Source organism: Mustela putorius, unplaced genomic scaffold (genome assembly GCF_011764305.1).
Source record: "Mustela putorius furo isolate JIRA1106 unplaced genomic scaffold, ASM1176430v1.1 tig00000738_pilon_pilon_pilon, whole genome shotgun sequence".
Lineage (NCBI taxonomy): Eukaryota > Metazoa > Chordata > Mammalia > Carnivora > Mustelidae > Mustela > Mustela putorius.
Genome location: NW_025421463.1, coordinates 3,941,634 through 3,968,616, shown reverse-complemented (window position 1 = coordinate 3,968,616; position 26,983 = coordinate 3,941,634). Strand labels below are relative to the sequence as shown.

General features: G+C 46.8%; 1 protein-coding gene across 4 annotated transcripts in view; it reads left to right on the top strand.

Moving 5' to 3' along the window:
• XRCC6 (X-ray repair cross complementing 6) overlaps positions 1-26,983 on the top strand; it is a 36,323-nt gene that overhangs the window by 2,793 nt on the left and 6,547 nt on the right. Inside the window, exons 3-13 of one of the 4 annotated variants that reach the window (XM_004771231.3) lie at positions 861-973; positions 4,820-4,958; positions 5,221-5,475; positions 6,863-7,046; positions 10,267-10,453; positions 13,229-13,397; positions 14,108-14,269; positions 16,132-16,261; positions 16,872-16,972; positions 20,686-20,799; positions 22,981-23,064. In XM_004771231.3, coding sequence (XP_004771288.1) covers positions 861-973; positions 4,820-4,958; positions 5,221-5,475; positions 6,863-7,046; positions 10,267-10,453; positions 13,229-13,397; positions 14,108-14,269; positions 16,132-16,261; positions 16,872-16,972; positions 20,686-20,799; positions 22,981-23,064 — 1,638 coding nt within the window. Of the gene's footprint in view, positions 1-860; positions 974-4,681; positions 4,778-4,819; positions 4,959-5,220; positions 5,476-6,862; positions 7,047-10,266; positions 10,454-13,228; positions 13,398-14,107; positions 14,270-16,131; positions 16,262-16,871; positions 16,973-20,685; positions 20,800-22,980; positions 23,387-26,983 lie in introns of those variants that run through there. The other 3 variants (XM_004771230.3, XM_013045164.2, XM_013045165.2) reach the window with 3 other exon arrangements.

Below are 26,983 nucleotides of genomic sequence, written 5' to 3'. Positions count from 1 at the left end.
CATCCCAGGACCCTGAGATCGTGACCTGAGCCAAAGGCAGACACTTAACTGACTGGGCCACCCAGGAGCCCCCATTTTATGTTGTTTTACAGACAGAGATCACAAGTAGGCAGAGAGGCAGGCAGAGAGAGGAGGAAGCAGGCTTCCTGCTGAGCAGAGAGCCCGATGCGAGGCTCGATCCCAGGACCCTGGGATCATGACCTGAGCTCAAAGCAGAGGCTTTAACCCACTGAGCCACCCAGGTGCCCCCATTTTATGTGTTTTTATAAAAAACTCAGCATCGCCTATGATGCCAGAAAGGAAAAAAGAACACCTGAATCTGATGATGAACCCTCTCTAGGTCCTCAGTAGGAAAGACAGAGGATTATGTCAGTTTATACCGAAAGAGTGCAGTCAGCAAAATCCAGAAAGTGGAAAACTATGTAACACAACATTCTGGTTCTTTGGCAAATAAGTTATAAGACACAAAAACGGAGGTGTATCTATAGATTAAGAGGTTTCAAAAACTTATTTTTTCTAAGTAGGCTCCATGCCCAGTGTGGAGCCCAACTGGGGGCTTGAACTCACGACCCTGAGATCAAGACCTGAGCTGAGATTAAGTGTCAGATGCTTAACTGACTGAGTCCCCCAGGTGCCCCTCGAAACTTAATTAAATCAAAACTAGTGTTTAGGAATGTTCACTAGGATGATAAAATTACAAAGGAAATAAGGAAATGATTATTGAAAGTCAGTTTAGTGGTTACTCTTTGGAGGAGGGTGGACATTGTAATGGGCTTTTTTTTCTTTGTTTTACATGAATAATAAACATGATAAATATGACCACAGGTGCAAACATTTTCTTCTGTTTTTTTCCCCCATAGGAGAATATACATACTCAGGAAGAGATAGTTTGATTTTTTTGGTTGATGGTTCTAGGGCCATGTTTGAATCTGAGGGTGAAGATGAAATGACTCCTTTTGACATGAGCATCCAGGTAAGACGACCTGCTATTTAATTTAAAAAAAGGAAAGAAGGAGAGGAAGAAAAAAGTATTAACACTACTCTAAAAATTATGGACTCTTTGAAAAATTTGTGAATGATCGGTGTTGGTTAGCCTCTCCCAGGATGGCTACATGTACTCTGAGCTAAAAAAAAAAAAAAAAAAAGGTAGCAGCACTGGAGAATAGACCCATTTTATTTTGTGTTTGGACTTCAGACCCTAGGAATACATTGCTCCCACTTCTTGTGTTAGCGCTGGTGGTACAGAAGGGCTCCTCCTCCTGTAAAGATGTGCGTGTGCAGGAAGAAAGGATATTCTAACAGTTAATGGTGTTAAATGAGTCCTCTTTTTATTGGTATTTGGAAGTTGAGTATTACCCATGGCTGAAAAAAGACTGCAAAAAGACAACTCCATTTAAAAATGGGCATAAGATTTGCAACATTTTTTTAAAAAAGATTTATTTATTTATTTATTTGATAGACAGAGATCACAAGTAGGCAGACAGGAAGGCAGAGAGAGAGGGGGGAAGCAGGCTCCCCGCTGAGCAGAGAGCCCGATGTTGGGCTCCATCCCAGGATCTTGAGATCATGACCTGGGCCGAAGGCAGAGACTTAAACCACTGAGCCACCCAGGTGCCCCAGGATTTGCAACATTTCTCTAGAGATCTACAGATGGTCAAGAAGCCCTCAAAAAGATGCATATCTTTAGTCATTAGAGAAAAGCAAATTAAAAGCAAAGCAAAACCATAGTGAGATAATATCCCACCCACTAGCATGGCTTTATTTTAGAGGGGAAAAAAGGATACAAAGAAACGCTGGCAAGGATGCAGAGAAATTGGAAACCTACGTTGCTGGTGGGAATGTGAGATGGATCGGCTGCTGTGGGAAACAGGATGGCAGTTCCTCAGAGAATTAAACATAGAATTCTCACATGACCCAGCAGTCCCTCTCCTAGCTAATTACCCAATAGAATAAAAATGGGTTCAGGTCTTGATTCTGGTCTTGATTACAAACTATATGAAGACAGAAGAGTTGCTGAACCTTTTGGTATCTATCTCCTCATCTGCGTAATGGAGAAAATAATAGTACCTGTCCCATCAAGGAGTAAATATTTGGTTTTGTTCTGTTTTGTTTTGAGATTTTACTTCTTTATTTGAGAGGGAGAGAGAGCACAACCCAGGAGAGCAGGCGGCAGAGGGAGAAGCAGGCTCCCCACAGAGCAAGGAACCCAATGTGGGGCTCGATCCCAGGACCTCGGGATCATGACCTGAGCCGAAGGCAGACGCTCACCCAACTGAGCTACCCAGGCGCCCCTTGTTCTGTTTTTTTAAAAAATTTATTTATTTAAGAGAGAGAGTGTTAGCAGGGCGAGGGGCTGAGAGAGGTAGAGAATCTCAAGCAGACTCCCTACTGAGCCAGGCGCCCAATGTGGGGTTTGATCTCACGACTGAGCCAAAACCAAGAGTCTGACACTCAGCCAAAGGTGCCACCCAGGAGCCTCAATATTTTTTTTCTTAAATTGAGCTATAGTTTACATAACGTAAAATTAACCATTTTAAGGTACACATTTCAAAGGTTTTAGTCATCCATAATGTTGTGTAACCACTACCTCTGTGTTATTCCTGAATGTTTTGAATGGGTAAACAAAATGTTTATACATGCTGTGGAGTACTACTCAGCCCTAAAATGGAGTGATATATTGAGACCACAAGGGAATGAACCTTGAAAACATGTTAAGTCAAGGAAGCCAGACAAAAGGTCACACATTTTGGGATTACATTTATATGAAATAAAAAATACATAATCCTTGGAGAGTGTAGGTCGGTGGTGACCAGGAATGGCGATGGAGGCAGAGGCACGGAGGGAGCAATCACTTAATGGTAAGAGTGGTGCTTGCTTTTGGGGTGATGAAATTCTTTCGGAACTAGACGGTGGTGGTTATCCAGCGTTGCGAATGTACTAAATACTACTGAACTAATTAATGTTAAAATGGTTAATCTGGGGACATCGGCTGGCTTAATCAGTAGGGCATGAGACCCTTGATCTTGGGGCTGTGAGTTCAAGTCTCACACTGGGTATGGAGCCTATTGAAAAATAAAATAAAAATGGTTAATTTTGTTATGTGAAGTCCATCTCCAGAAGATTAGCATTTCTTTATAGAGAAGAATTATAAATTCTAAAGACTTAGCCGCATATATTATATTTTATATTTTTAGAGTTTGGAGCCAAACAGAAGCTTCTGATGTTCTAATTTGTATACAGACAGTTCTTGTAGTTGGCAAATCAGAATATCTTGTATCTAGAAAAAGAATTAATGAGAATAGTCCTTAACTTTAAAGCAGTGGTTTTCAGAGTCATCTGTAGACCTTGTTAGCACATATGCAGAGCCTTACCCCAGAATCAGAATTTCTGGTTCTGTAGATCTAGAGCTGGGACCAAGAATTTGCATTTCCAGCAAGTTCCTAGGTAATGCTGATGTTGCTAGTTTGGAGATCACTCTTTGAGGAGGACTGCTTTCACCTTTTTGGGATTGTGGCCTTCTTTGAGGATGTGGCAAAAGCTATATACCCCATCTCCAAAAAAGATACACTCACACTTCTGCATGTAATTTCAAAGGGTTCTTAGAACACTTTATGCCTAAAGGATCCAAAAGAAAAGGTATTACTATGTAGCAAATAAGTGAGACATTCACAGATGAATATAATGTATTTGATAAGCAATGAAAAAATATTTTCTCAAAAAAAATTTTAAAAAAAAATTCTTAGAACCTAAAAGAAGCGCTCACCAAAGTGTGTTTTTTTTTTTTTTTAAGATTTTATTTATTTATTTGACAGACAGAGATCACAAGTAGGCAGAGAGGCAGGCAGAGAGAGAGGAAGGGAAGCAGGCTCCCTGCTGAGCAGAGAGCTTGATGCGGGGCTCGATCCCAGGACCCTGAGATCATGACCTGAGTGAAGGCAGAGGCTTTAACCCACTGAGCCACCAGGGGCCCCTCACCAAAGTTTTGTAAATGTTTATAGACTGCTCAAAGTAAAGTTAGGGGATGGAAAGTACAGCAGAAGGAACATAGTCAGTGGTATGATAATAGCTTTATAGGGTGACAGGTGGGAGCTACACTTGTGACGAGCAAAGCATAATGTACAGATTTGTCACATCACTATGAGTACACCTGACACAGGTAACATTATGTTACAATATACTTCAATTAAAAAAAAAAGAGTAGGTTAAAATACTTGTAGAAATAATTACTAGACAGGATTTTCCTAGAATACTGACATCTTTAATTGTGTAATTAAGCAAATTTTATTCTAAAAGATGCTGTTAGGGAAAAAAAGATGCTGTTAGCAGTTAAGGACTTCCTGTTGGGCCACATCTACTTATTGTTAGCTTAAACCTTTCGCATAGGTAATTATTTTACATAGGTACCTTCTGTTTCTTGGTCTCAGGCTGCTTGAGGGAAGATCACATGGCCTGTCCAAACTCAAGTCAGTTCAGTAAATGACATTAGTGGGACTCACGTCAGGTTTTCTGATTCCAATGCTGGGCTGTTTTCCCTTCTTAACAGCAGAATTTCCTCCCTAATAAGTGTTTCTAGTTCTTTGATTTCTTGCGGTAGGAACTACTCATACTTAACACACTTTGCCTTTTGTTATAGCATAATATATATGCCCATCTTTCTCACTGATTCATGACTTTCCTGAAGGTAGGAGTCAGGCCTTAATCTAACGCCATGGACAGATTCAGCAAATATATTAAGCATCTACTATGCCCCAGGCACTTACGGAGTTTAAATTTTATGGTAAGTTAAATATTAATTGAATTTTTATTTTGATTTTGTCAGTGTATCCTGAGTGTGTATACCAATAAGATCATAAGCAGTGATCAAGATCTCTTGGCAGTGGTGTTCTATGGTACTGAGAAGGATAAAAATTCAGTGAATTTCAAAAATATTTACGTCTTGCAGGAGTTGGATAATCCAGGTCAGTAGAGGCGTAAGATCAGCTTTTCCCTTAAACTGGAAGGTCACTGCCCTGAACAGAGAAGGATGTGGAGAAGGAAGTAGATGACATGTTGACTAAGAATATGCTTTCCTGCAGAGGGGGGTTCTTCCTGGGATGTGCACTTTGTGGGTTAAACACTTCTGGGGTGAGAACAGGACCTCGGCTCTTCTGTTTACCATATAAATGGGACATTAACTCTGTTCTGATTTTTCTGCCTGTTTGACTCCTTGTCTTTGATCAGGTGCGAAACGAGTGCTCGAGCTTGACCAGTTTAAAGGGGAGCAGGGGAAGGAACATTTCCAAGACCTAATTGGCCATGGGTCTGACTACTCACTGAGTGAGGTGCTCTGGGTCTGCGCCAACCTCTTTAGCGATGTCCAGGTCAAGATGAGCCATAAGAGGATCATGCTGTTCACCAATGAAGATGACCCCCATGGCCTTGACAGTGCCAAAGCCAGCCGGGCCAGGACCAAAGCTGGAGATCTCCGTGACACAGGTTGGCATCTTTGTGTTCCTTTCTGATTTTTTATTTTTATTTTTATTTTTTAAAGATTTATTTATTTGACAGAGAGATCACAAGTAGGCAGAGAGGCAGGCAGAGAAAGAGGGGGAAGCAGGCTCTCCACTGAGCAGAGAGCCCGATACAGAGCTTGATCCCAGGACCCTGAGATCATGACCTGAGCTGAAGGCAGAGGCTTTAACCCACTGAGCCACCCAGGCACCCCTGTTTTTATTTTTTAAAGCTTTTATTTTTTTTGACAGAGAAAGAGGGAGAGAGTGTGCACAACCGGGGAAAACAGCAGACGGGAGAAGCAGGCTCCCTGGCTGAGCAGAGAGCCCCACACAGAGCTCTATCCCAGGGCCTCAGGATCATGACCTGAGCTGAAGGGAGACAGTCAGCTGACTGAGCCACGCAAGCACCCCATCCCTGTTCTTTTATTTTTATTTATTTATTTTTTAAAAATTTAAAAAAAATTTTATTTGACAGAGATCACAAGTAGGCAGAGAGGCAGGCAGAGAGAGAGTGGGAAACAGGCTCCCCACTGAGCAGAGAGCCCAGTGAGGGACTCGATCCTGGGACCCTGAGATCATAACCTGAGCCGAAGGCAGAGGCTTTAACCCACTGAGCCACCCAGGCGCCCAGCCCCATCCCTGTTCTTTTAAATCGACACTTAATCTTATTGCTAGTTAATGTCAAACATTTCTTTTTTCTCCACTGAGTATGAAATGAAAGAATAAAGTGATGCTGGGGGAGACATCTATGTAACATTCCTACTGAAAATGATGAAGCCATTTGCTCTCTCTCTCTCTCTCTCTTTTTTCTTTTTTAAGATTTATTTGTTTTAGAGAGACACAGAGAGTGTGTGTGTGTGATCGGTGGGTGCGGGGAGGGCAGAGGGAACGAATCGCAAACAGCCCGCCTTGTGTGTGGAGCCGGACTCCAGGCTCCGGGCTTGAGCTCACGACCCTGAGATCATGACCTGAGCTGAAATCAAGAGTCAGATGCTCACCCCACGGAGCCACCCAGGCGCCCCGGGGCCGTGTGTTTTCTTAAGAGCTCTACTAGAGCGAGCTTTTCTTGTCTTTTCATGCTACCATGCATGGTGATGGTTTGAATAAGTAAATGCTCAGGGCACCTGGATGGCTCCATCAGTAAAGCATGTGACTTTTGATCTCAAGGTTGGGAGTTCGAGCCCCACGTTGGGCGTGGAGCCTATTTAAAAATAAAATTAAAATATTGAATAAGTTGCCCTTATAGCAGCTGATTCCCTTAGCGCGTCTATAAGTCCTGAAAATGTTAATAACCCATCTAGTTCTTTGCGTATTTAGGTTTAACTGAAAAAAAAATTCTCGCTTGCTGAAAGTTGTTTTCCTTTCCCCAGGTATCTTCCTGGACTTGATGCACCTGAAGAAACGTGGGGGCTTTGACATATCCTTGTTTTACCAAGATATCATCAGCACAGCCGAGGATGAGGACTTAGGGGTTCACTTTGAGGAATCCAGCAAACTGGAGGACCTGCTAAGGAAGGTCCGCGCCAAGGAGACCAAGAAGCGTGTGCTGTGCAGGTGCGCTCTGAACCTGGGCCAACCGCCTGCAAGGGCCCTGCCCGGTTGGGAACACCCAGCTGCTTTGACAAAGCTTCCTTGGCTCCTTACCTCTGGGCGGTGCCTCCCCGTGTGCCTCACTGAAAACTCGCTTTATCTCTGCCTAGCATGTTTGCATATGTGCTTCTCTTCCTCTGGCAAGAGTGGGTAGGCTAGTTCTCCAGAAGAACACAGCTCTCCACTTCCTTGGTGTAAACAGTTGTGGCCTACTGCTGTCCTCACCTGAAGTCACTAGTATGTCGTCTGCTTGCTTCTCTGTAAATTGGGGATAACAGTAATACCTGGTCTAGAGCAAAAACTCCGGAAGTGCTAGTTACTGTCATGGTGTTGCGTTATTCTGGTTTCTTACAAACTTGAAATCAACAGGAACCAGCTTGTTAAATTACCTTCTCTTTTTAAAAAATCTTATTTATTTATTTAAAAGATTTTATTTATTTATTTGACAGAGAGATCACAAGTAGGCAGAGAGGCAGGCAGAGAAAGAGAGAGAAGGAAGCAGGCTTCCCGCTGAGCAGAGAGCTTGATGCGGGGCTCCATCCCAGGACCCTGGGATCGTGACCCGAGCCGAAGGCAGAGGCTTAACCCACTGAGCCACCCAGGCGACCCTTTTATTTATTTTTTAAAAAAAGATTTTATTTATTTATTTGACAGAGAGATCATGAGTAGGCAGAGAGGCAGGCAGAGGGGAGGGAGAAGCAGGCTTCCTGCTGAGCAGAGAGCCCAATATGGGACTTGATCCCAGGACCCTAAGATCATGACTTAAGCTGAAGGCAGAGGCTTAACCCAATGAGCCAGGCGCCCCTAAATTACCTTCTCTCTCTTTTTTTTTTTAAAGATTTTATTTATTTATTTGACAGAGAGAAATCACAAGTAGATGGAGAGGCAGGCAGAGAGAGAGAGAGAGAGGGAAGCAGGCTCCCTGCCAAGCAGAGAGCCCGATGCGGGACTCGATCCCAGGACCCTGAGATCATGACCCAAGCCGAAGGCAGCGGCTTAACCCACTGAGCCACCCAGGCGCCCCTAAATTACCTTCTCTTAGAGAACTTTGCCATGAGAGTCCCAAGGGCTCCCCCATGTTGCTTTCGAAAGGTTAACGTCAGGCTTTTGTTTTCGACTAGGTTCCTCAACATAGGGGAACATGACCATAGGTAGTTTTTGAGTTTTCAGGAGGTTACTGACAGTTCTACTAGAAAACCCATGAAACGATTTCAGGGCAACCACATAGTAGCCCACTGCGAACGGCTATAGTTTGGTTGTGGGCTCTCTCCTTTGCCCCTTGGGAATGATTTCTTTTTCTTCACACAAACACGCTGGCATCTCTTCTCCCTTCCTGAAATAATGGAGTATTGTCACTGCAATTTGGAAATCTAGCACATGTTTAGGTGGGGACGGCAGAGAGGATAAAATAGCGGTTAAATGTAGGTCCTGGGGGCGCCGGGGTGGCTCAGTGGGTTAGAGCTTCTGCCTTCAGCTCAGGGCATGATCTCAGGGTCCTGGGACCGAGCCTTACATCAGGCTCTCTGCTCAGCGGGGGGCCTGCTTCTCCCGCCCCCACCTGCCTCTCTGCCTGCTTGTGATCTCTCTCTCTCTCTCTGTCAAATAAGTAAATAAAATCTTAAAAAAAAAAAAATGTAGGTTCTGGAGCCAGATTGGCTTGGATTGTAGTCCCCGCCTTCTGCTGGGCAACCTGGAGCAAGTCACGTAACTTCTCTGGACTTCTGTAGAATGGGGGCAAACATAGTCCCTCCTCATAGGACGGCTGTATTGACTAACCCAGATAGCCCAGGCAGAGTGCGTGGCATAGTGATTATTTACAAATGTTAGTATTTTCTTTCTTTCTTTTTTTTTTTTTTTAAAGATTTTATTTATTTGTCAGAGAGAGAGAGTACACACAAGCAGGCAGAGAGGCAGGCAGAGAGAGAGGAAGGGAAGCAGGCTCCCTGCTGAGCAAGGAGCCCGATGCAGGACTCGATCCCAGGACCCTGGGATCATGACCTGAGCCGAAGGCAGCGGCTTAACCAACTGAGCCACCCAGGCATCCCCAAATGTTAGTATTATTCTTTGGACGAATGGTTACAGGATACTTGAAAGGAGTAATAAACTGGAACTGTTTGAGAACTAATAACGCCTTAGGCCTAGAAAATGATTAATGTTCTCACTATAATCAAATAATGGAATTATGTTATCACAAGGTTATTGTGTGCCAGCACTGCCCTAAGTTATTTGTTAACATACTAACTTTCATCTTTATTTTTGAAAAGATTTTATTTATTTGAGAGAGAGAGAGTACTGGCGGGGGAGGAGCAGGCAGAGGGAGAGGGGGAAGCAGATTGCCCGCTGATGAAGGAGCCCACACAGGGCTCGAGTCCAGGACCCTGGGATCAGGGCCTGAGCCGAAAGCAGATGCTAAACTGACTGAGCCACCCTGGCTCCTTATTTTTTAGAGACAGAAAGAGAACATGTGTGAGTCTGGTGGGGGAGGGGCAGAAGAACAGGAAGAGAATCTTTGTTTGTTTGTTTTTTTTTGTTTGTTTTAGAGAGAGTGTGTGGTGGGGTTGGGGGGTGGGCAGAGAGAAGCAGATTCCCCACTGAGTGTGGAACCCAGTGTACCTGACATAGGTACCTGATCTCACATCCCCTGACCCTGAGACTGTGACCTGAGCTGAAATCAGGAGTTGGACACTTAACTGACTGAGCCACCCAGGCACCCTAAAACAATCATTATTTTTATTACAGTACACTCTTTATCATTATTTTAAGTATTTAACTATATATTCTGAAACTAATTTTTGTGATCTAGACCCTGAGATACTATTATAGCAAACTCGACTGTATTTTTTTTTTAAAGATTTTATTTATTTATTTGACAGAGAGAGAGATCACAAGTAGGCAGAGAGGCAGGCAGAGAAGGGGCAGCAGGCTCCCCACTGAGCAGAGAGCCCGATGCGGGGCTCGATCCCAGGACCCTGGGATCATGACCTGAGCCGAAGACAGAGGCCTTAACCCACTGAGCCACCCAGGTGCTCCGCAAACTCTACTGTATTATTTAAACATGTTATATTTATATCTGAGGAATTTGGACTGTTGGGGGGAATGAAACAAGACTTGGGTACCACAAAAGAATTTTAGCTAGGAAATCATAATTTTTCAGTCCATGGCTTTTTGTTTTTCTCTCCTCCAGGTTGAAGTTTAAGCTGAGCAAAGATATAGCACTCACTGTCGGCATGTATAATATGGTCCAGAAGGCTGTCAAACCTCCTCCAGTGAGGCTTTATCGGGAAACCAATGAACCAGTGAAATCCAAGACCCGGACATTTAATGTAAATACGGGCAGTTTGCTTCTGCCTAGTGACACCAAGAGGTCTCAGGTAGGCCTGCCTTCTTACTGAATTTTGTCCCGTTGAAGAGTTAACAGGGAGGGAGACAGTGATTAGCCTAACCAGTTAAATATTTTTCTGTGTACGTCTTTGTAGCTAGGCTGTTAGAACACAAAACCATTCCTGTTTGGAACTCTGGCATCTGGATCTTTTGTTTTAAAGATTTTTTTATGTATTTGAGAGGCAGTGAGAGAGTGAGACAGAGCAGGAGCAGGGGGAGGGGCAGAGGGAGAGGGAGAAGCAGACTCCATGCTGAGCAGGGAGCCCAACATGGGGCTCCATCCCAGGACCCTGAGATCATGACTTGAGCCAAAGGCAGATGCTTAACTGACTGAGCCACCCAGGCACCCCAGTAAATAAGATCTTAAAAAAAAAAAGGGCACCTGGGTGGATCAGTGGGTTAAAGCCTCTGTCTTCGGCTCAGATCATGATCTCAGGGTCCAGGGATCGAGGCCCGCATCGGGCTCTCTGCTCAGCCGGGAGCCTGCTTCCTCCTCTCTCTCTCTGCCTGCCTCTCTGCCTACCTGTGATCTCTTTCTGTCAAATAAATAAAAATCTTAAAAAAATTAAGTAATCTCTACAGGCGACATAGGGCTTGAAGTCACAACCCCAAGATTAAGAGTTGCATGCTTTTCCAGCTGAACCAGCCAAGCACCCCAGTGTCTAAATCATTGATAGTTTGACAGCTAGAGAGTTAGAACCAGCGTTTGAAAAAAATGGCAGTGGAAACTTTAGCCCCTGACCCCTCTGCATTCTGCTCTAACAGTCGAGTTCCTTGTTTGGGTAGAGTAGTAGAAAAGGCTTTATCGATAACTAGGGAGAAGAGCTAGGGAAGCTGTTAGCTGTGAAGTGAACTTTTGGGGGGGGGGGCAGTTGTTTTCCCCCGAACCAAATTTTTTCCTGTGCTTTGAAATGATATACACGTGCCTTTCTTTTTCTTTTCTTTTTTTTTTTTTTTTAAAGATTTTATTTATTTGACAGACAGAAATCACAAGTAGACAGAGAGGCAGGCAGAGAGAGAGGAGGAAGCAGGCTCCCCGCTGAGCAGAGAGCCCGATGTGGGACTCGATCCCAGGACGCTGGGATCATGACCTGAGCCGAAGGCAGCGGCTCAACCCACTGAGCCACCCAGGCGCCCCTACACGTGCCTTTCTTAATCCGAAGGACGGACTAAGAATGCAGAACATTATCTTTCTTCGTTCTCTTACCTTTGTTCAATCTGTAGAAGGATTGGATGTCTAAAATTAAAATCAAATGACTCATCCTTTTTTTTTTTTTTTTTTTTTAAGATTTTATTTATTTATTTGACAGAGAGAAATCACAAGTAGATGGAGAGGCAAGCAGAGAGAGAGGAAGGGAAGCAGGCTCCCTGCTGAGCAGAGAGCCCGATGCGGGACTCGATCCCAGGACCCTGAGATCATGACCTGAGCCGAAGGCAGCGGCTTAACCCACTGAGCCACCCAGGCGCCCCTCATCCTTTTTTTTTTTTTTTAAAGATTTTGTCTATTTATTTGACAGACAGAGAGGCAGGCAGAGAGGGAAGGGGAAGCAGGCTCCCCGCTGAGCAGAGAGCCCCATGTGGAGCTCGATCCCAGGACCCTGGGATCATGACCTGAGCCCAAGGCAGAGGCTATAAGGCACTGAGCCACCCAGGTACCCCATGACTCATCCTTCCTAACTATGCAAAATGTGGGAAAGAATCTGAGATTTTTTGCCTAAGTTCAGGACCTAGAAGGATCAACTAAGTGACTAAAATTAATTATTATTTTGATTCAACTCATGAGATATTTTTTGGAGCACAAATCTCAAGCTGGAGTGTTTTGCCCTACTTTTGGAAGGAAAAGACTAGATATTTCCTCTTCCATTTTGGAAGTAACTAGTTACTCATGTTGGTTTATTCATAGGCAGTCGCTCTTCTGGTCATGGAGTTTCTTTTTTTTTTTTTCCAAAGATTTTATTTATTTATTTGACAGAGAGAGACACAGCGAGAGAGGGAACACAAGCAGGGGGAGTGGGAGAGGGAGAAGCAGGCTTCCTACCAAGCAGGGAGCCTGATGCAGGGTTCAATCCCAGGCCCCTGGGATCATTACCTGAGCTGAAGGCAGACGCTTAACGACTGAGCCACCCAGGCACCCTATGGAGTTTCTTTCTTGATCCAGTGTGCCTTCAAAAAAACTTGAGGGCTCTGTTTTATTCGTTAAACTCAAATTTGACTCTCGCTAAGTTCTGTTACCAGTTGTATATCTAGGACCATAATCCAAAACTAAAGTTTGGAAGTAATACTTAATGTGCGTGTCTGCTCAGACCTACCCCAATACCTGACATAGGTCTTCTCGATCAGTAGGTGTGGTTTGAGCTTTTGTGGGTCGGGGACGATGCTGAGGGTTCGGTATATGTTAACTAAGGGAAGAGATAAATGCCCGAAGAGAATGGCCCTTCAGCACCTGAGAGATGGTGGCTTAAAGCCCAATTCAGTTATATAACCTGGAGCAAGTTATCAACCATCGAGACTCAGTTCATTCATCTGTATAGCAGTTTTTAACATCTACCAGGACACAGAAGATGAATTGCGTGATGAATGTAAGGTGTCTGGCTGGCCCTTAGTAACTAACTGTTCATTCCCTGTGGTAGCAGGAAGATGTCCTTGGTGAGCCATCTTCCTGTTCCTTAAAAGAAAGTTGATTTTAACTTGCTAGTGTCGTGTGGCAATCACTTTGCATCTCCACGTAGCCTGTGTATGTGGCTCTTGTGTTCCCCTTCCTGTAGAGCTATGGGAGTCGTGAGATTGTACTAGAGAAAGAGGAAACAGAAGAGCTGAAACGCTTTGATGAACCAGGTTTGATTCTCATCGGTTTCAAGCCCTTGACAATGCTGAAGAAACACCATCACCTGAGGCCCTCCCTGTTCGTGTACCCCGAGGAGTCCCTGGTGAATGGTATGTGGTGTGGACCGAGGGTAAATGCATGAGTCACAGAAGGCCGTCTTGCTTGGAGCCTGGGTAGGACATATTAAGGGGGCATTCTAAAAGTGTTTCGTGCTCAGATAAGTTGTGGAAATTTGGGACTAAACAAAGTTAAAGATGTTTCTTTAGGGCCTATAATACACTAATATGCTTTGTGAATATCCAGGGGAGGATATGGAATTAGAATTTTTAAAGCTTACTTCCTATGGAAGTCTTCCTTTGAGGCATCAGATGGAGAGTTAAAAAAACAAAAACCCAGTTTCTCCCCTAGTGTTGGCAGTTAAAGATGCTGTGAACTAGGTCATTGTGTTTGTGCTGTCCAGACCTAAATTCCTCTGTGCTGTAGCTAACCGGCCCCTGTATTTGACCTGGCTGGCTTTTATTAGTAACTGGGGCTTACAACATTAGTCTAAAGATAGTGCAAGTGAACTGATGTTAATAATTCACACTCTGAAATGGGGGTTTGAGGTATTTAGCCTCTCATTGCTTTCCTTCCTCTTCCTTTCTGTGCCTCTGCTGCCCCGCTTTCCTTTCAGCTTTGGGCTCATCACACTTGACCTAATGAAGTATCGTAAGCCCTTTTAAGAAAATCGAAGAGAAATCATAGGCTTGTAACCTGGGCTAGAGGGAAAAGAGGAGGAGATACCTTTGGGATGCAGACTCCGGGGATGTTTGTTTTCCAGGGAGCTCAACCCTGTTCCATGCTCTCCTCACCAAGTGTCTGGAGAAGGAGGTCATGGCAGTGTGTCGATACACCGCCCGTCAGAACATTCCTCCTTATTTTGTGGCCTTGTTGCCACAGGAAGAGGAGCTGGATAAGCAGAAAATTCAGGTGACTCCCCCAGGTATGTGGAAGAGATCTTTTCAGTGCTTCTGAACCTTGCTCAGACTTTGGAATCCCTTATAGGATCCTAACTCAGACCTGCTCAACCAGAGTCTCCAGGAATAGGGTCTGGGAAATTTTAGGGTTTCACAGGTGAATTTGATGCAGAGCCAGGTAAAACTGCCAAATATGGTTGTGCAGTGCACGGCATGTGCAACTATGCAAGGCAGCTCTGCAGCCACCATTAAAGAATTGGCTGCATAGGGACTGTTGGCAGGTTACTGACAAAGTTTATGGCGCAACTGCTGCACCTTTACTAAATGCCATTGTTAGATACCTTTGCAGTGTTTGGTGTTTGGTTTACCCTCTGCATATACTAAGGCAATGAGGTAGAGCAGAAAGACTGTGGGTTTTGAAGTCAGACTTGACTTATCCTCCTTACGTGTGGGAAAGCTTACTTTCTCTTATTTCAGGCCCATCCCTGCCACTTGTTACCTGGCCGATTTGGGCATTCATTTAACCTTTTGACTTACATTCCGTATCTGCAAAGATGAGAATTCTGGAACATCTTACTTTTCGGTTGTTTCCCATGTGAAACAAGTTAATAACTGTGAAAGTGCCTAAGACAATAAGCCACGCTAATAAAAGTAAACTGTAAAGTAATTCTTCAAAAATGTTATATTTGGGGGCGCCTGGGTGGCTCAGTGGGTTAAGCCGCTGCCTTCGGCTCGGGTCATGGTCTCAGGGTCCTGGGATCGAGTCCCACATCGGGCTCTCTGCTCAGCAGGGAGCCTGCTTCCTCCTCTCTCTCTCTCTCTGCCTACTTGTGATCTCTCTCTGTCAAATAAATAAATAAAATCTTTTAAAAAAAATGTTATATTTGGGTTCTTTTTTTAAAAAAAGATTTTATTTATTTATTTGACAGACAGAGATCACAAGTAGGCAAAGAGGCAGGCAGAGAGAGAGGAGGAAGCAGGCTCCCTGCTGAGCAGAGAGCCGGATGCGGGGCTCGATCCCAGGACCCCGGGATCATACCCTGAGCCGAAGGCAGAGGCTTTAACCTACTGAGCCACCTAGACACCCACTGAACCACCCAGGCACCCAAAAATGTTCTGTTTGTAACCCTGGTCATCAGGGTGCTGAGGAAGAGCTCTGTATGTCCGTCAGTAGGCGGCTGTCTCTCAGCTCCAGATTCCCCTGTTACACTCGGTGCTGCTGAGGCTGATGCTCTCCAGACCAGTTTCCTCCTCCACCCCTGACTGTCAGACTCTGTCACTAGTGGGTGCTCATGGGAGCCTCGGGCAGCGGAGAGCAAAGGGACTTGTTTCTTCCTTTTGCTCAGCACTGTTGGCCTTGCCAGCAAGGGCCCTTCCCCTGGCAGCAGTCGCTGGTTCCAGTCCAGATTTTCGAGTCTCTTAGAACCTGTTACAGGAACAGCCTGATAACCTTTCCTCTTTCCCTCTAACGTGGGTTGGGGGTGTGGGAACCGAGGGGAGAGGCTGAAGCGCAGAGGCGGGCCTCAGAAAGGGTGGGGGCGCTGCCCAGCTGGCTCGGGGTGTGTCAAGAAAGCCGGAGGCTGGAACCAACCGCCAGGCAGGTGAAGGGCCCTGGCGAGGAGCCATGGCGGGGGGAGGGGGCGGCAGGGATGGGAGGGCGCGGGAAGGGGTACTCCTCCCTCCCTGTCCGCTCTGCAGGCTCCAGAGGGAATCGGTCGGGCAGATGCTCACAGGGTCAGTTGGTAAAGGAGACGCAGGGGTGGCAGGGTCCCTGCCCCAGGGTCACAGATCGTAGAAGGACAAACTTGGAGTTGAGAGACAAATGACAGCTCTGTAACTGGAACCTTCCATAAAGTCAAATCTCAGGAGGCTTTTCCCCCTTCCTCAGGCTTCCAGCTCGTCTTCTTGCCCTACGCGGACGATAAGCGGAAGGTGCCCTTTACCGAGAAAGTCATGGCGAACCCAGAGCAGATAGATAAGATGAAGGCTATCATTCAGAAGCTCCGTTTCAACTACAGGTGAGCGGTGGGTCCGTCTCAGGCTTTCTTCTGGAACCGTCTCCCGAGGTGAGAGGATTCTCTTACTCCCAGGCTGCTGCTGAGTATGGGGAGGAAGAGCGTTCAGGTTCTTTCTGTGCCCATGTCCCACCTCCTCTCCTTGGTCTTGTTTTCATACTTCCCCGGGCCTGCCTCCTCCCTGTCTCTGTCTGCCCTCTGCTTCTCGGGGCAGACAGGCACGTGGTGTTTGCCCTTATTTTATTTTTTTAAAGATTTTATTTATTTCTTTGACAGAGAGAGAAAGAGATCACAAGTAGGCGGAGGGAGGGGGGAGCAGGCTCCCCGCCGAGCAGAGAGGACTCTGGGATCGTGCCCTGAGCCAAAGGCAGAGGGTTAACCCACTGAGCCACCCAGGCGCCCCGGTGTTTGCTTTTAAATTAGCTTTTGGATTCCCAAAAAACTGAAAATTGAAGAGAAAAGTTGGTTCAAGAGACAATATTCCCTGCTATTTGATTTGGGCTGTTTGCCTCAGCCAGCCCCAGGCCTGAGCTGCCTCAGTCGGGTTTATTGAATAATTTTAAATTATTTTCAATGTTTTAATGTATTTGTGCTATTATGACTATTCCACTAGAAGTGACAGCTTCGAGAACCCGGTGCTGCAGCAACACTTCAGGAACCTGGAGGCGCTGGCTTTGGATCTCATGGAGCCCGAGCAGGTGGTGGATCTGACACGTAAGAAGGGTCGTGGCGGAGCTCCGTGGTTCTTTCCGTGGGAGCTTCTCGTAGCACTCTCGCTCCGGACCAGAAGGGTGGCTGCGTTTCCTCGCCCCCTCTCCAGACCTAGCCTCCTTGTCTGAGAGATGTCCTAGAACAGTGTCAGCTGCCGCAGGGCTGATTCGGCTGGTTCTGTCATGAGAGGAAAGTGCCAGGCTTCTGAGACCTGTCTTTGAAGGAGGCCACCTCATGACTCCGTGTTGGTAAAAGTAAAAAAAAAAAAAAAAATCCGTAACATTTATTGAGCGCGCACTATGTGCCAGGCACTGTTGTCTTGTGTGTCGTTGACTCATTTAACTCTTGTTACTAACTGTGAGGTAGGTGCTGCTGTTGGCCTTGGTTTCTGGAGAAGAAAGTGATGGGCCAAGGCCCCAAGTCGTGGGCGGTGGATCCAGGTTTAGAGTCTGGGGAGTCTTGCCCCGACCCCTTGCTCAGCGCCACGGTGCCCGAGAGGATCCCGCTCGTGACCCTACGGTGGGGAGATCGGCCTGGCCCCCTCAGTCGAGCCCTAAGCTCGCTGCCCATCCCTTTCTTGATTGTGATTCTCTTACCTATTTCCCGAGAGCGCATGTGCGGTTTAGGGATGTCAGTACATGCCCAGCAGGAAACAGATGGGATTTAATGAAGGCTTTTGACAGGGGTTGAAAAGATCTGAACAATTCGTGCAGCCCATTTAGCTCCCCACTTACTAATCTGTCTTACGCTAGACCAAGCATCCCAGCTGGGAGAGCCAGTGCCCCCCGTGCAGGGGTGGGACTGTGAGCCGGATCTGGCTAGAGGGCAAGGCTGGGGTGATGTGGCCCATCTTCTTGGTGGCCTTGAGGTGACTCAGGAAGTAAGCGGCCTGCTCTCCAGCAAGGGGGTGAAAGACGTGGGCTTTGGAAACGGCCGATACAGATTTGAATCCCAGGTCGGCCACGTACCAGCTCGAGTAGGCTTGGGATCTCATTCATCTCATCTCCCTGAAACTCAGTTTCTTCATAGGGAAGATGGGGACAGTGGGATGTTCCTGTAAGGGATTAAGCACATCTCGATCCCAAGGCTCAGAAGTGCTCAGGACACGGCGGTCCCCCATTCCTCCGCAGCATTCTTAGAGCCCTTTCAGCTGTACTCATGTCTCCTCTAACTCCCCCGCTGTCGGTGGTCTGGTCTGCTCCCACAGCCTCCAGCGTCTCTCACTTCCCCTCACTTCCACGACTCCCAAGCCTGTGTCCGCAGCCCTGTCCTTTCTGCTCGGCTCTGGCCCGGACCGCAGCCACCCTGCCAGCGGCCATCATGCCCTGGGACCCGGCTCTCCTACCGCTCAGACATCCCACAGCTTTGACTCTGTGCCCTTTTGTGTTCTTTATTCGCTTCTAATCTGGAGCGTCTCTGCTTCCCTCTGGCACAGTGATAGTGGTTTTCTCTCCATAAATCACTTACTGAAGACTTAGGATTGTTTTGTCGCTTTCTCCATTTGGCTTTGGGATGCCGCGCTGTCTTGGTTTTTCTCCTGGGCCCACAGTGACCCAGGATTCCATTGCTGGGCCTGCTTCCCTTTTTCTTCCTCCAGCCATGGGAGCACTCTAGATGACCTTGGGCCCCATCTTTCTCTGTCAACTTCACGTCTCCCGAAGTGGCCTCCGCAGGCTACCCCAGTGGTTCTGAGGGCGCTCCTCAGACCAGCAGCACTGGCATCGTCTGGAAACTTGTCAGAATTCCACTCTTGAGTCCTTTCCCAAGACCCAGCAATCTGTGTTTACAGTAAGCCTTCCAGGTGATCTGAGACATTCCCCCACCTCTAGCCTGCTCGTTCTCAACATTGGCCGTACAATAGGATCGTCTGGGAGACTTAAAAAACATCTGCCTCGTTAGGCCTCACTTGAAGACCAGTTAAATCAGAATCTCTGGGGGGAAGGGTTTGGGCATCAGTGGTTGTTTTTTTGTTTTTTGTTTTTTTTATTTGACACAGAGAGATCACAAGTAGGCAGAGAGGCAGGCGGGGGGCGAGGGAAGCAGGCTCCCCGCTGAGCAGAGAGCCCGATGCAGGGCTTGATGTCAGGACCCTGAGACCATGACCTGAGCCAAAGGCAGAGGCCCAACCAACTGAGCCACCCAGGCACCCAAAGATTTATTTTATTTTATTATATTTATTATTATTATTATTATTATTTTGTTGTTGTTGTTATTTGACAGAGCGTACAAGTAGGCAGAGAGGCAGGCAGAGAGAGGGGGGAAGCATTATCAGTGTTTTTAAAAGTCCTTAGCTGGGGCGCCTGGGCAGCTTAGTGGGTTAAGCAACTATCTTCGGCTCAGGTCATGATCCCAGGGTCCTGGGATCGAGCCCCACGTCAGGCTCCCTGCTCAGTGGGAAGCTCGCTTCTCCCTTTCCCTCTGCTGCTCCCCCTGCTTGTCCTCTTTCTGTCTGTCTCTCTCAGATTCTTAAAAAGAAGTTCTAGGTGGTTCCCAGGCTGAGAACCAGAGTTCTCACAGATCCTTGTGTAGTCTGGGACACGGGGCTTCTGACTTGGCCAGTTTGTCTGTGACGTCGGGCCAGGAGCTCCCCTCAGTACTTAGCAAACGTGGCCTGAGGAGATGATGAGGCACGATCTCGTGTTTGCCCTTGATGTGACACAGCTGACATCACAAGCCCCACAAACCATCTCTAATGGTAAGGTAACACCAGTACTGTCTTTCCCCCAGAGCGATCTTGCTCCTTTGTAGCGGTGTTTGGGAGGCCCCTGCCCTCCCAGCCAGCCACCACCTCCGCCCGCTGCCCCCACACCTCACGTTCCATCTGTGTGTCTGTCAGTTCTGCAGCTTCTAAGGTTTAGGCCCTGCTCCCCCTCTTCGGTCTTCCCCTCATTGGGTTCATACTCCACACACAGCTCCAGGGGAATCTTTCTAAAATGCTAGTGGGATCCTGTCGCCACCCTGTCCATACTCCTTCAGAGTTTCCCCACTGTTCTCAGGATAATGTCAAAGCCCCGGGCAGGCATTCAAGGCTTCCATGACTTCGCCATGACTGTCTTTCCGGCCTCCTCGCTGTCCTCCCCTCCTGACCTGCCTTCAAGCTGTATGTCATCTTCTTGCCCCTATGCCTTCTGCTTGGAATAGTATCTGCCTGAGGAGGAACACTCAGCTTTCTAGAACCAGCTGTGAGAGTCGTTCCTGACCCCTCCCGTGTTCCAGTGTTTCTCATTTGGTCCCCTCATGGCATGGCCACCTGCTGCATTTCTGTTTTCACCACCTCCTTACCCTGACCAGACTGTAAGCCCACTGCGGGTGCGGACTTTCGTTTGAAACCCCACAATCCAGCCCTGTTCGTGACTCTTACCACTGCCAGCTCTGTGGCCTTGAACAAGTCCTTCAACCTCTTGGCTTTCCTCTATAAAATGGGGAGACACATGTACCTACCCTCTAGAGGATTAAATTAAAAAACAAGTTTAAAGTATGTAGAAGGGTGCCTGGCTGTAGTAAGTGCTCATTAAATGCGGTTGTTAACGAGGTTCATGGAGAGAGGCTTCATGAACGTAGTCATGGCCAGATCAGGTGGCTCCTGGACCCTTCCTGACTCCCCCTGACCCCAGCAGTCAGGTACTTTCTCCTCTGGTCCCCGTAGGCTTGGAACTGGACAGAAAGCCAGGGCTTGTGACTCACCTGGCCACTTTTCCTGTGTTTGTATTTTCTAGTGCCTAAAATTGAAGCAATAGACAAAAGACTGGGCTTCCTGGTGAGTGAGTTTAAGGAGCTTGTCTACCCACCGGATTACAATCCTGAAGGAAAAGTTTCCAAGAGGAAGCAAGGTGAGGAGCTGGGTTATTTTTTAAAGTTGCCTTTATGGTCCTATCACAGAGGGTCATGTCCCTTCGGAAATTTCCATACAGGCCTACGCATTTCACACAAACATGTATTTCTATTCACATTGTTTCCTAGTCTATTTTGTTACGTAGCTACATACGGTGGGTACGTCACTGGATAGATGTTCACAGTTTATTCAGCTGAAGGGTAATGCCATTCAGCTTTTCTTGACGGATATGCTGCAGTGAACATGAACCCTTGTTGCGTTCCGGTGTGAGTGGACCCACCACTTACCCAGGATAAACTCCTAGTGGTGGTATTGCTGGGTCAAGGTGTCACCATTTAAAATTCTGATCTGGGGACGCCTGGGTGGCTCAGTTGGTTAAGCAGCTGCCTTCGGCTCAGGTCATGATCCCAGGGTCCTGGGATCGAGTCCCGCATGCGGCTCCTTGCTTGGCGGGGAGCCTTCTTTTCCCTCTGCCTCTGCCTGCCTCTCTGTCTGCCTGTGCTCACTCGCTCTCTCTCCCTCTGTCTCTGACAAATAAATAAAATCTTTAAAAAAAAAAATAAGTAAATAAAATTCTGATTGGGGGGCACCTGGGTGGCTCAGTGGGTTGAAGTCTCTGCCTTCGGCTCGGGTCATGTTCCCAGGGTCCTGGAATCGAGCCCCGCATCGAGCTCTCTGCTCAGCGGGGAGCCTGCTTTCCTTTCTCTCTCTCTGCCTGCCTCTCTGCCTACTTGTGATCGCTGTCTGTCAAATAGATAAATAAAATCTTTAAAAAAAAAAACATAAAAATAAAATTCTGATCGGAATTGCCAGTTGGCCTCCGAAAAAGTGATGCAGTTTATACCCTGTTCAAGAAGGGGTGTGTGGAAAAAAAAAAAAAAGAAAGAAAGAAAGGGTGTGTGTATTTCCCTACATTTCTCACCAGAACTGGACCTGATACACTATTTCTTTTTTTCACAAAGAATACTAGAGGGAAAATTACATCCTGTGTTCATTTGCAATTCTCTAGTTAGCAATGAAATCTAGTTTAGTTTTGTTTTTTCAATGTTAATTAAAAAAAAATTTTTTTTTTTTTTTAAAATTTTAAATAAACTCCATGCCTAGTGTGGAGCTCAGTGCGGGGCTTGAACTCATGACCCGGAGATCAAGACCTGCGCTGAGATCAAGAATCGGACACTTAACTGACTGAGCCACCCAGACATCCCAGATGAGATGTGGTTTTCTTGGACTTTTTATTTCTGTGAACTTCCAGGGATTGGCTCTAACCATTTTTTCTGCTGGACTATCCTTTTTCTTGCCACTAGACCCCAAATACTCTTCACTGTGACTCTCACCGTTTTCAGGGCAGCGTGTTGTGAGTTCCTCGGCATGTGACAATAGTTCTGGCTTAGGCTATAATTTGGGGGGCTGTTTGTGGTCTAGTAAAGCCAAGTGGGGGCCTTGCTTGCCTAGCAGCCCTACAAGGAAGTGGAGTGGTGAGAGCCTAGGTTGGTGGCCAGGGAGCGTGTTCTCTCTGCATCCGAAGGAACTCGTATAGTGCCTGTGTGAACTGCTGTCCTCACTCCTCACACCTGTGCACACCTTTGTGATGTACGCGTTGGTCCACCGCCCTGCGCACTTTGAGATCACCTAGCATGATGTCTAAGTCCTTTACACAGCCCTTGGTAAGTGCTTTTTGAATGAAGGAAGGAGCGAATGACTTACTCAGAGTGAACACCAATTTTGGGTAAATTGTGGCACTTAAACTACTTTGAACTCCCTTCTTGGTGTGGGACTTTATGCTTAAATGAAGCTGCTTTATCAAAACACCCTCCAGGGGCGACTCGGTGGTGCAGTTGGTTAACCATCCAAATCTTGGGTTCAGCTCAGGTCCTGATGTTGGGCTTATCGGATCGAGCCCCATGTTGGGCTCAGTGTGGAGTCTGCTTAGGACTCTCTCCCTTTCACTCTGCCCTTCCCTCCCGCATCTCTCTCCCTCTTAGATAAGTAAATCTGAAAAAAAAAAAAAAAACAAAACTCAGAAAACCAAAAACCACTCTTCCGTGGTGTTCTAGGTGGACATCACAGCCTTATGGAAAATGGTTAACTGCAGCCCAGATCATAGGAGGGTCCCTGTGCAGTGTAGCTGGGATGCTGCTGGTGGCATTAACAGTCACTCCCTCCTGACCTTTTCCCCCAGATGATGAAGGTTCTGGAAGCAAAAGGCCCAAGATGCAGTTATCTGAAGAGGATCTGAAGGCCCACGTGAGCAAGGGCACGCTGGGTAAGCTCACTGTGCCCGTGCTGAAGGAAGCCTGCAGGGTGTATGGGTTGAGGGGCGGATTAAAGAAGCAGGAGCTGCTGGATGCACTTACTAAGCGCTTCCAGAACTGACCAGCCAGCCAGCCCCCTCCTTCTGCACTCTAGCCAGGCTGCCTGGTTTTGTTCTCGAGTTGAAACTGGTTTCTCCTGAGCCAGGAAGAGTCTGCCTGTTATAAGCCAAGGACTTTACATTTATGAGATGTTCCGTTGCCATGGAAACAGCATAGCCTTCTCACTTTGCTTTGCTTTATTGTCTGAATAAAGAGCCTTAACTTTGTACTATATACTGTTCTTCAGTGTGATGCAGAAGCATGTGTCTGCCTCACCTCCAAAGATCACTTGCTTTTGGCTTGTTAGCTTAATGTTCTCTCCCATTAGGAACATATCATCATCATAACGGAAGCAAATCTCAGTGAAGGCAGGGGGCAGTGTGACAGTTAAGGGCAGGTTGATATACTTGAGGGATGACAAGCCCCAGCAATATTCATCCGTGCTCTGGCTTCCCACCTGTTTTTCCTTTCATTGCATCTTAATATAGATCTAAAGATCAGATTTCTGGAAGCAGTAAGTATGTAACATTTCTAATTCTGGTACCATTTGCTTCATCAGTAAATAGCCCCCTTCATGCTGCTTTAAGATGTTCATGTGACATTCAGGTATATGAAGAGATGTACATTTTTTTTTTAAGATTTTATTTATTTATTTGACAGAGATCACAAGAAGGTGGAGAGACAGGCAGAGAGAGAGGAGGCGGCAGCTCCCTGCTTAGCAGAGAGCCCAGTGTGGGGCTTGATCCCAGGGCCCTGGGATCATGACCCGAGCCGAAGGCAGAGGCTTTAACCCATTGAGCCAGCCAGGTGCCCCTATATGTACATTTTCTGTTGCCCTGAGGATTTGGGTACCAACATACGTGAAGTGAGTTATTTCTATTTTTCAGGGGAGCTATAGTAAGATGAGGAGAGTTCCTAGGAAGGAGCAGGGCAGGGTGTCTTTCTCTTTGTGTCCCCTCTGCCCCCCACATGCCATCCCTCTTCTATCCTCCCTGTCCCTTTCCTGCTCTTTCTGCTCTACTGCTTTTGAAGAATTAGCCTGCGAGAAGGAAGGAAAGCATCTGGAAGGGTTGAGATTCAGAGTTCGTAGGTCTTGTGTCTTTTAGGACCAGAGTGAGCATCTCATGAGACATAGGAGGGGTCAAATTACTCTTGTAAGAGAGTTTTTGGTTTTAGATGCTTTGGTCTCTGAGGATTATAAGGGTTTTTGTGTTGTTTTTACTTGGAAAGCAGATGTTACGTTCTTGTTTGCCTTTCTCTCTGCGGGGGAGAGAACTTAATTCTCCAGTTAGAAGAGGTGCTTTTGAAGACACAGCAAGATGATGCAAAGTCATTTAATATAGTCAGTGCTCGTTCTTGTTGAGAAATTAGACCATCGCTCTTAAATGCAGCATGCTCGGAAACCCTAAGTTCTAGAGGATGTTACTAGGACTACAAAGATAGATAGGAATCTAGGCCAGTCACAAGTAGGAGAGTAAGAATGAGTACCATTGCTGAGCCTTTGTTTTTTTTTTTTTTTTTTTAAAGATTTTTTATGTATTTATTTGATAGAGAGAAATCACAAGTAGATGGAGAGGCAGGCAGAGAGAGAGAGGGAAGCAGGCTCCCTGCTGAGCAGAGAGCCCGATGTGGGACTCGATCCCAGGACCCTGAGATCATGACCTGAGCCGAAGGTAGCGGCTTAACCTACTGAGCCACCCAGGCGCCCGAGCCTTTGTTTTAAACCCTGGATTTCCTAGCTAGTGAGGAGGAGCCCTAGAGTGAAATCCCGGCTTTTCTATGCACTCCTGGAGAACCTGACTCAAGTCCAGGCTCCATTCCCTCAGTTCTGTTTTCAAAGTGTTGAGAAGGAAAGAGCTCAAGGTAGTGTGATGTTAGAAAAATAACCGTCTGAGGTGTGTGATACACAGCAGTGCTATGATCTCTCTGAGTGAACTGACCACCTTGCGATCCCTACTGTTGATCCTCCAGGAGAGAAGAAATACAACCAAAGCGTAATTTGGTGCGGCTTTAAATCAGATTTAGTAAATGTGCATCTTAGCTCCCTCACATACATACAAGTGAGCGTGAGCAATTTCTCTGGCATTTTCGAGCTGCAGTTTCCTCATATTTATTATAAGAATGATACTGCGGAATGGTGAAAATAGAAAACATGTAACACGCTGCTTAATAGGTACTAGCTCTGAGCCGTCTAACCCTTCTGGCTGCAAACACGCTTCAGTCCACCAGGGGGTGGTGACGTGCCCGGGTTGGGGGGGGTCGTGGAGAGCCAGTGGCGATATGGGCGTGCATGCGCGTCCCCGCGGGAAGGGTGGGGTCACCACGTCTTGGTGGATTGGCCAGCAGCCTGGGCAGGTGATGGAGCAGCGGTGGGCAGCAGCTGGAGAGCACGAATACCTCTGGCCGAAGCTACAGCAAGCGAAGGTATGCGCATGTGCATTTATACTTCGAGGCCAGATGCAGAGGGAACATCTTATGGTGTCTTGTTTTAATGTCTTATTAAAATATCAGAAGAAAAGGCAGGACCACAAACTCTGGGGAGAGATTAGTCATCCACTTCCTCTCCCTCCGCTCATCCAGTCCGTGCAGGGGGCGGGAACACACCCCGGCTACACTCAGACGACTATCCAGCCTTTCTAGTTTTAGTGCAAAGTGTCCCTGAATATGGAATAATTCTTATTGTAACTGATTGCATCACCTGTGAAAGCCAGTCCCACGTAGGATTTACTTCTGGCCACTCTGAAGCAGCCGGGAACATTTCCCTTGTGGGCCCTGCCAGCACCTCTGGTGTTCGCATGGCCCTGCAGTTTTGACGTAGTCATATTTATTGCTGTGTTGACTGGACAGCCTTACCCTCTCAGTCACCAACCCCCACAACCTTAGTTGTCTGTTCCTGTGTAACAGATCAGCCCAAAACTTGGCTTAAAAACAATGAATACTTACTGTTTCTTAGCATTTCTGTGTGTGAGGCATCTGGGGAGCGGATAGGCTGGCTTGAAGTCAATCATGAGGTTGCATTCAAGATGTCGGTCAGGCCTACAGTCCTCTGAAAGCTTGACTGAGGCTGGAGTATCCATTTACAAGATGGCTGATTAATCTTTTAAATTTTCTGTATCTTGTTTTGACATCTGGGACGGGAGGGTGCTTTTAGGCCCGGGGAGAGACTGCCCCTCCCAAAGCTAGCTAGTTTGTGAACGCAGTAAATGATGTATTTACCAGCACGCCTCTCATGCAAGCCAGACACCTTACCAACATTGTCCCTGCCCTAAATCATCCCAGAGCCAGCTGCTAGGCGACTCAAAACCACTCTTAGAGCCCAAAGCCCACCGGCGTTGTTCAGACTGGCAAATCCTAAGCTGTTTTACTCTGCCCTGTCTTGCCTTTACCACAGAAACCCAAATAAAGCCTGGCCTCAGCTTTCCCCTTGCTCTTGCTTCTACCACCGGACCAAATCCTGGGTGCTTCCCCTGCGGCTCTGTGTGGTATGGCATGTCCCCTTCTCTTGGGAAATGTAAGTGGTAAATTCTTCCAATGGCATCAACCTCTTCTCCTCTTTAATTTGTACTCACCTCTGTAAACTAAGATCCTGTGAGTACAGATGAGACAGAGGGTCATTGCCATGGCTGGCAATTAGCGTTAGCTGTTGACTAGAAGCCTTTGGACCTCTTCACAGATTGCTTAAAGGACTTTGTAACACGATTATGACTTCCCTCGTAGCCAGGGATCCAAAGACATGAAGGCAGAAGCTGTAATGTCTTCTGGAACCTTGGAAGTCACATCATTCTGCCATGTTGGTCATGTGGTCCAACTCTGAGTTGGTGTGGCCTGAGG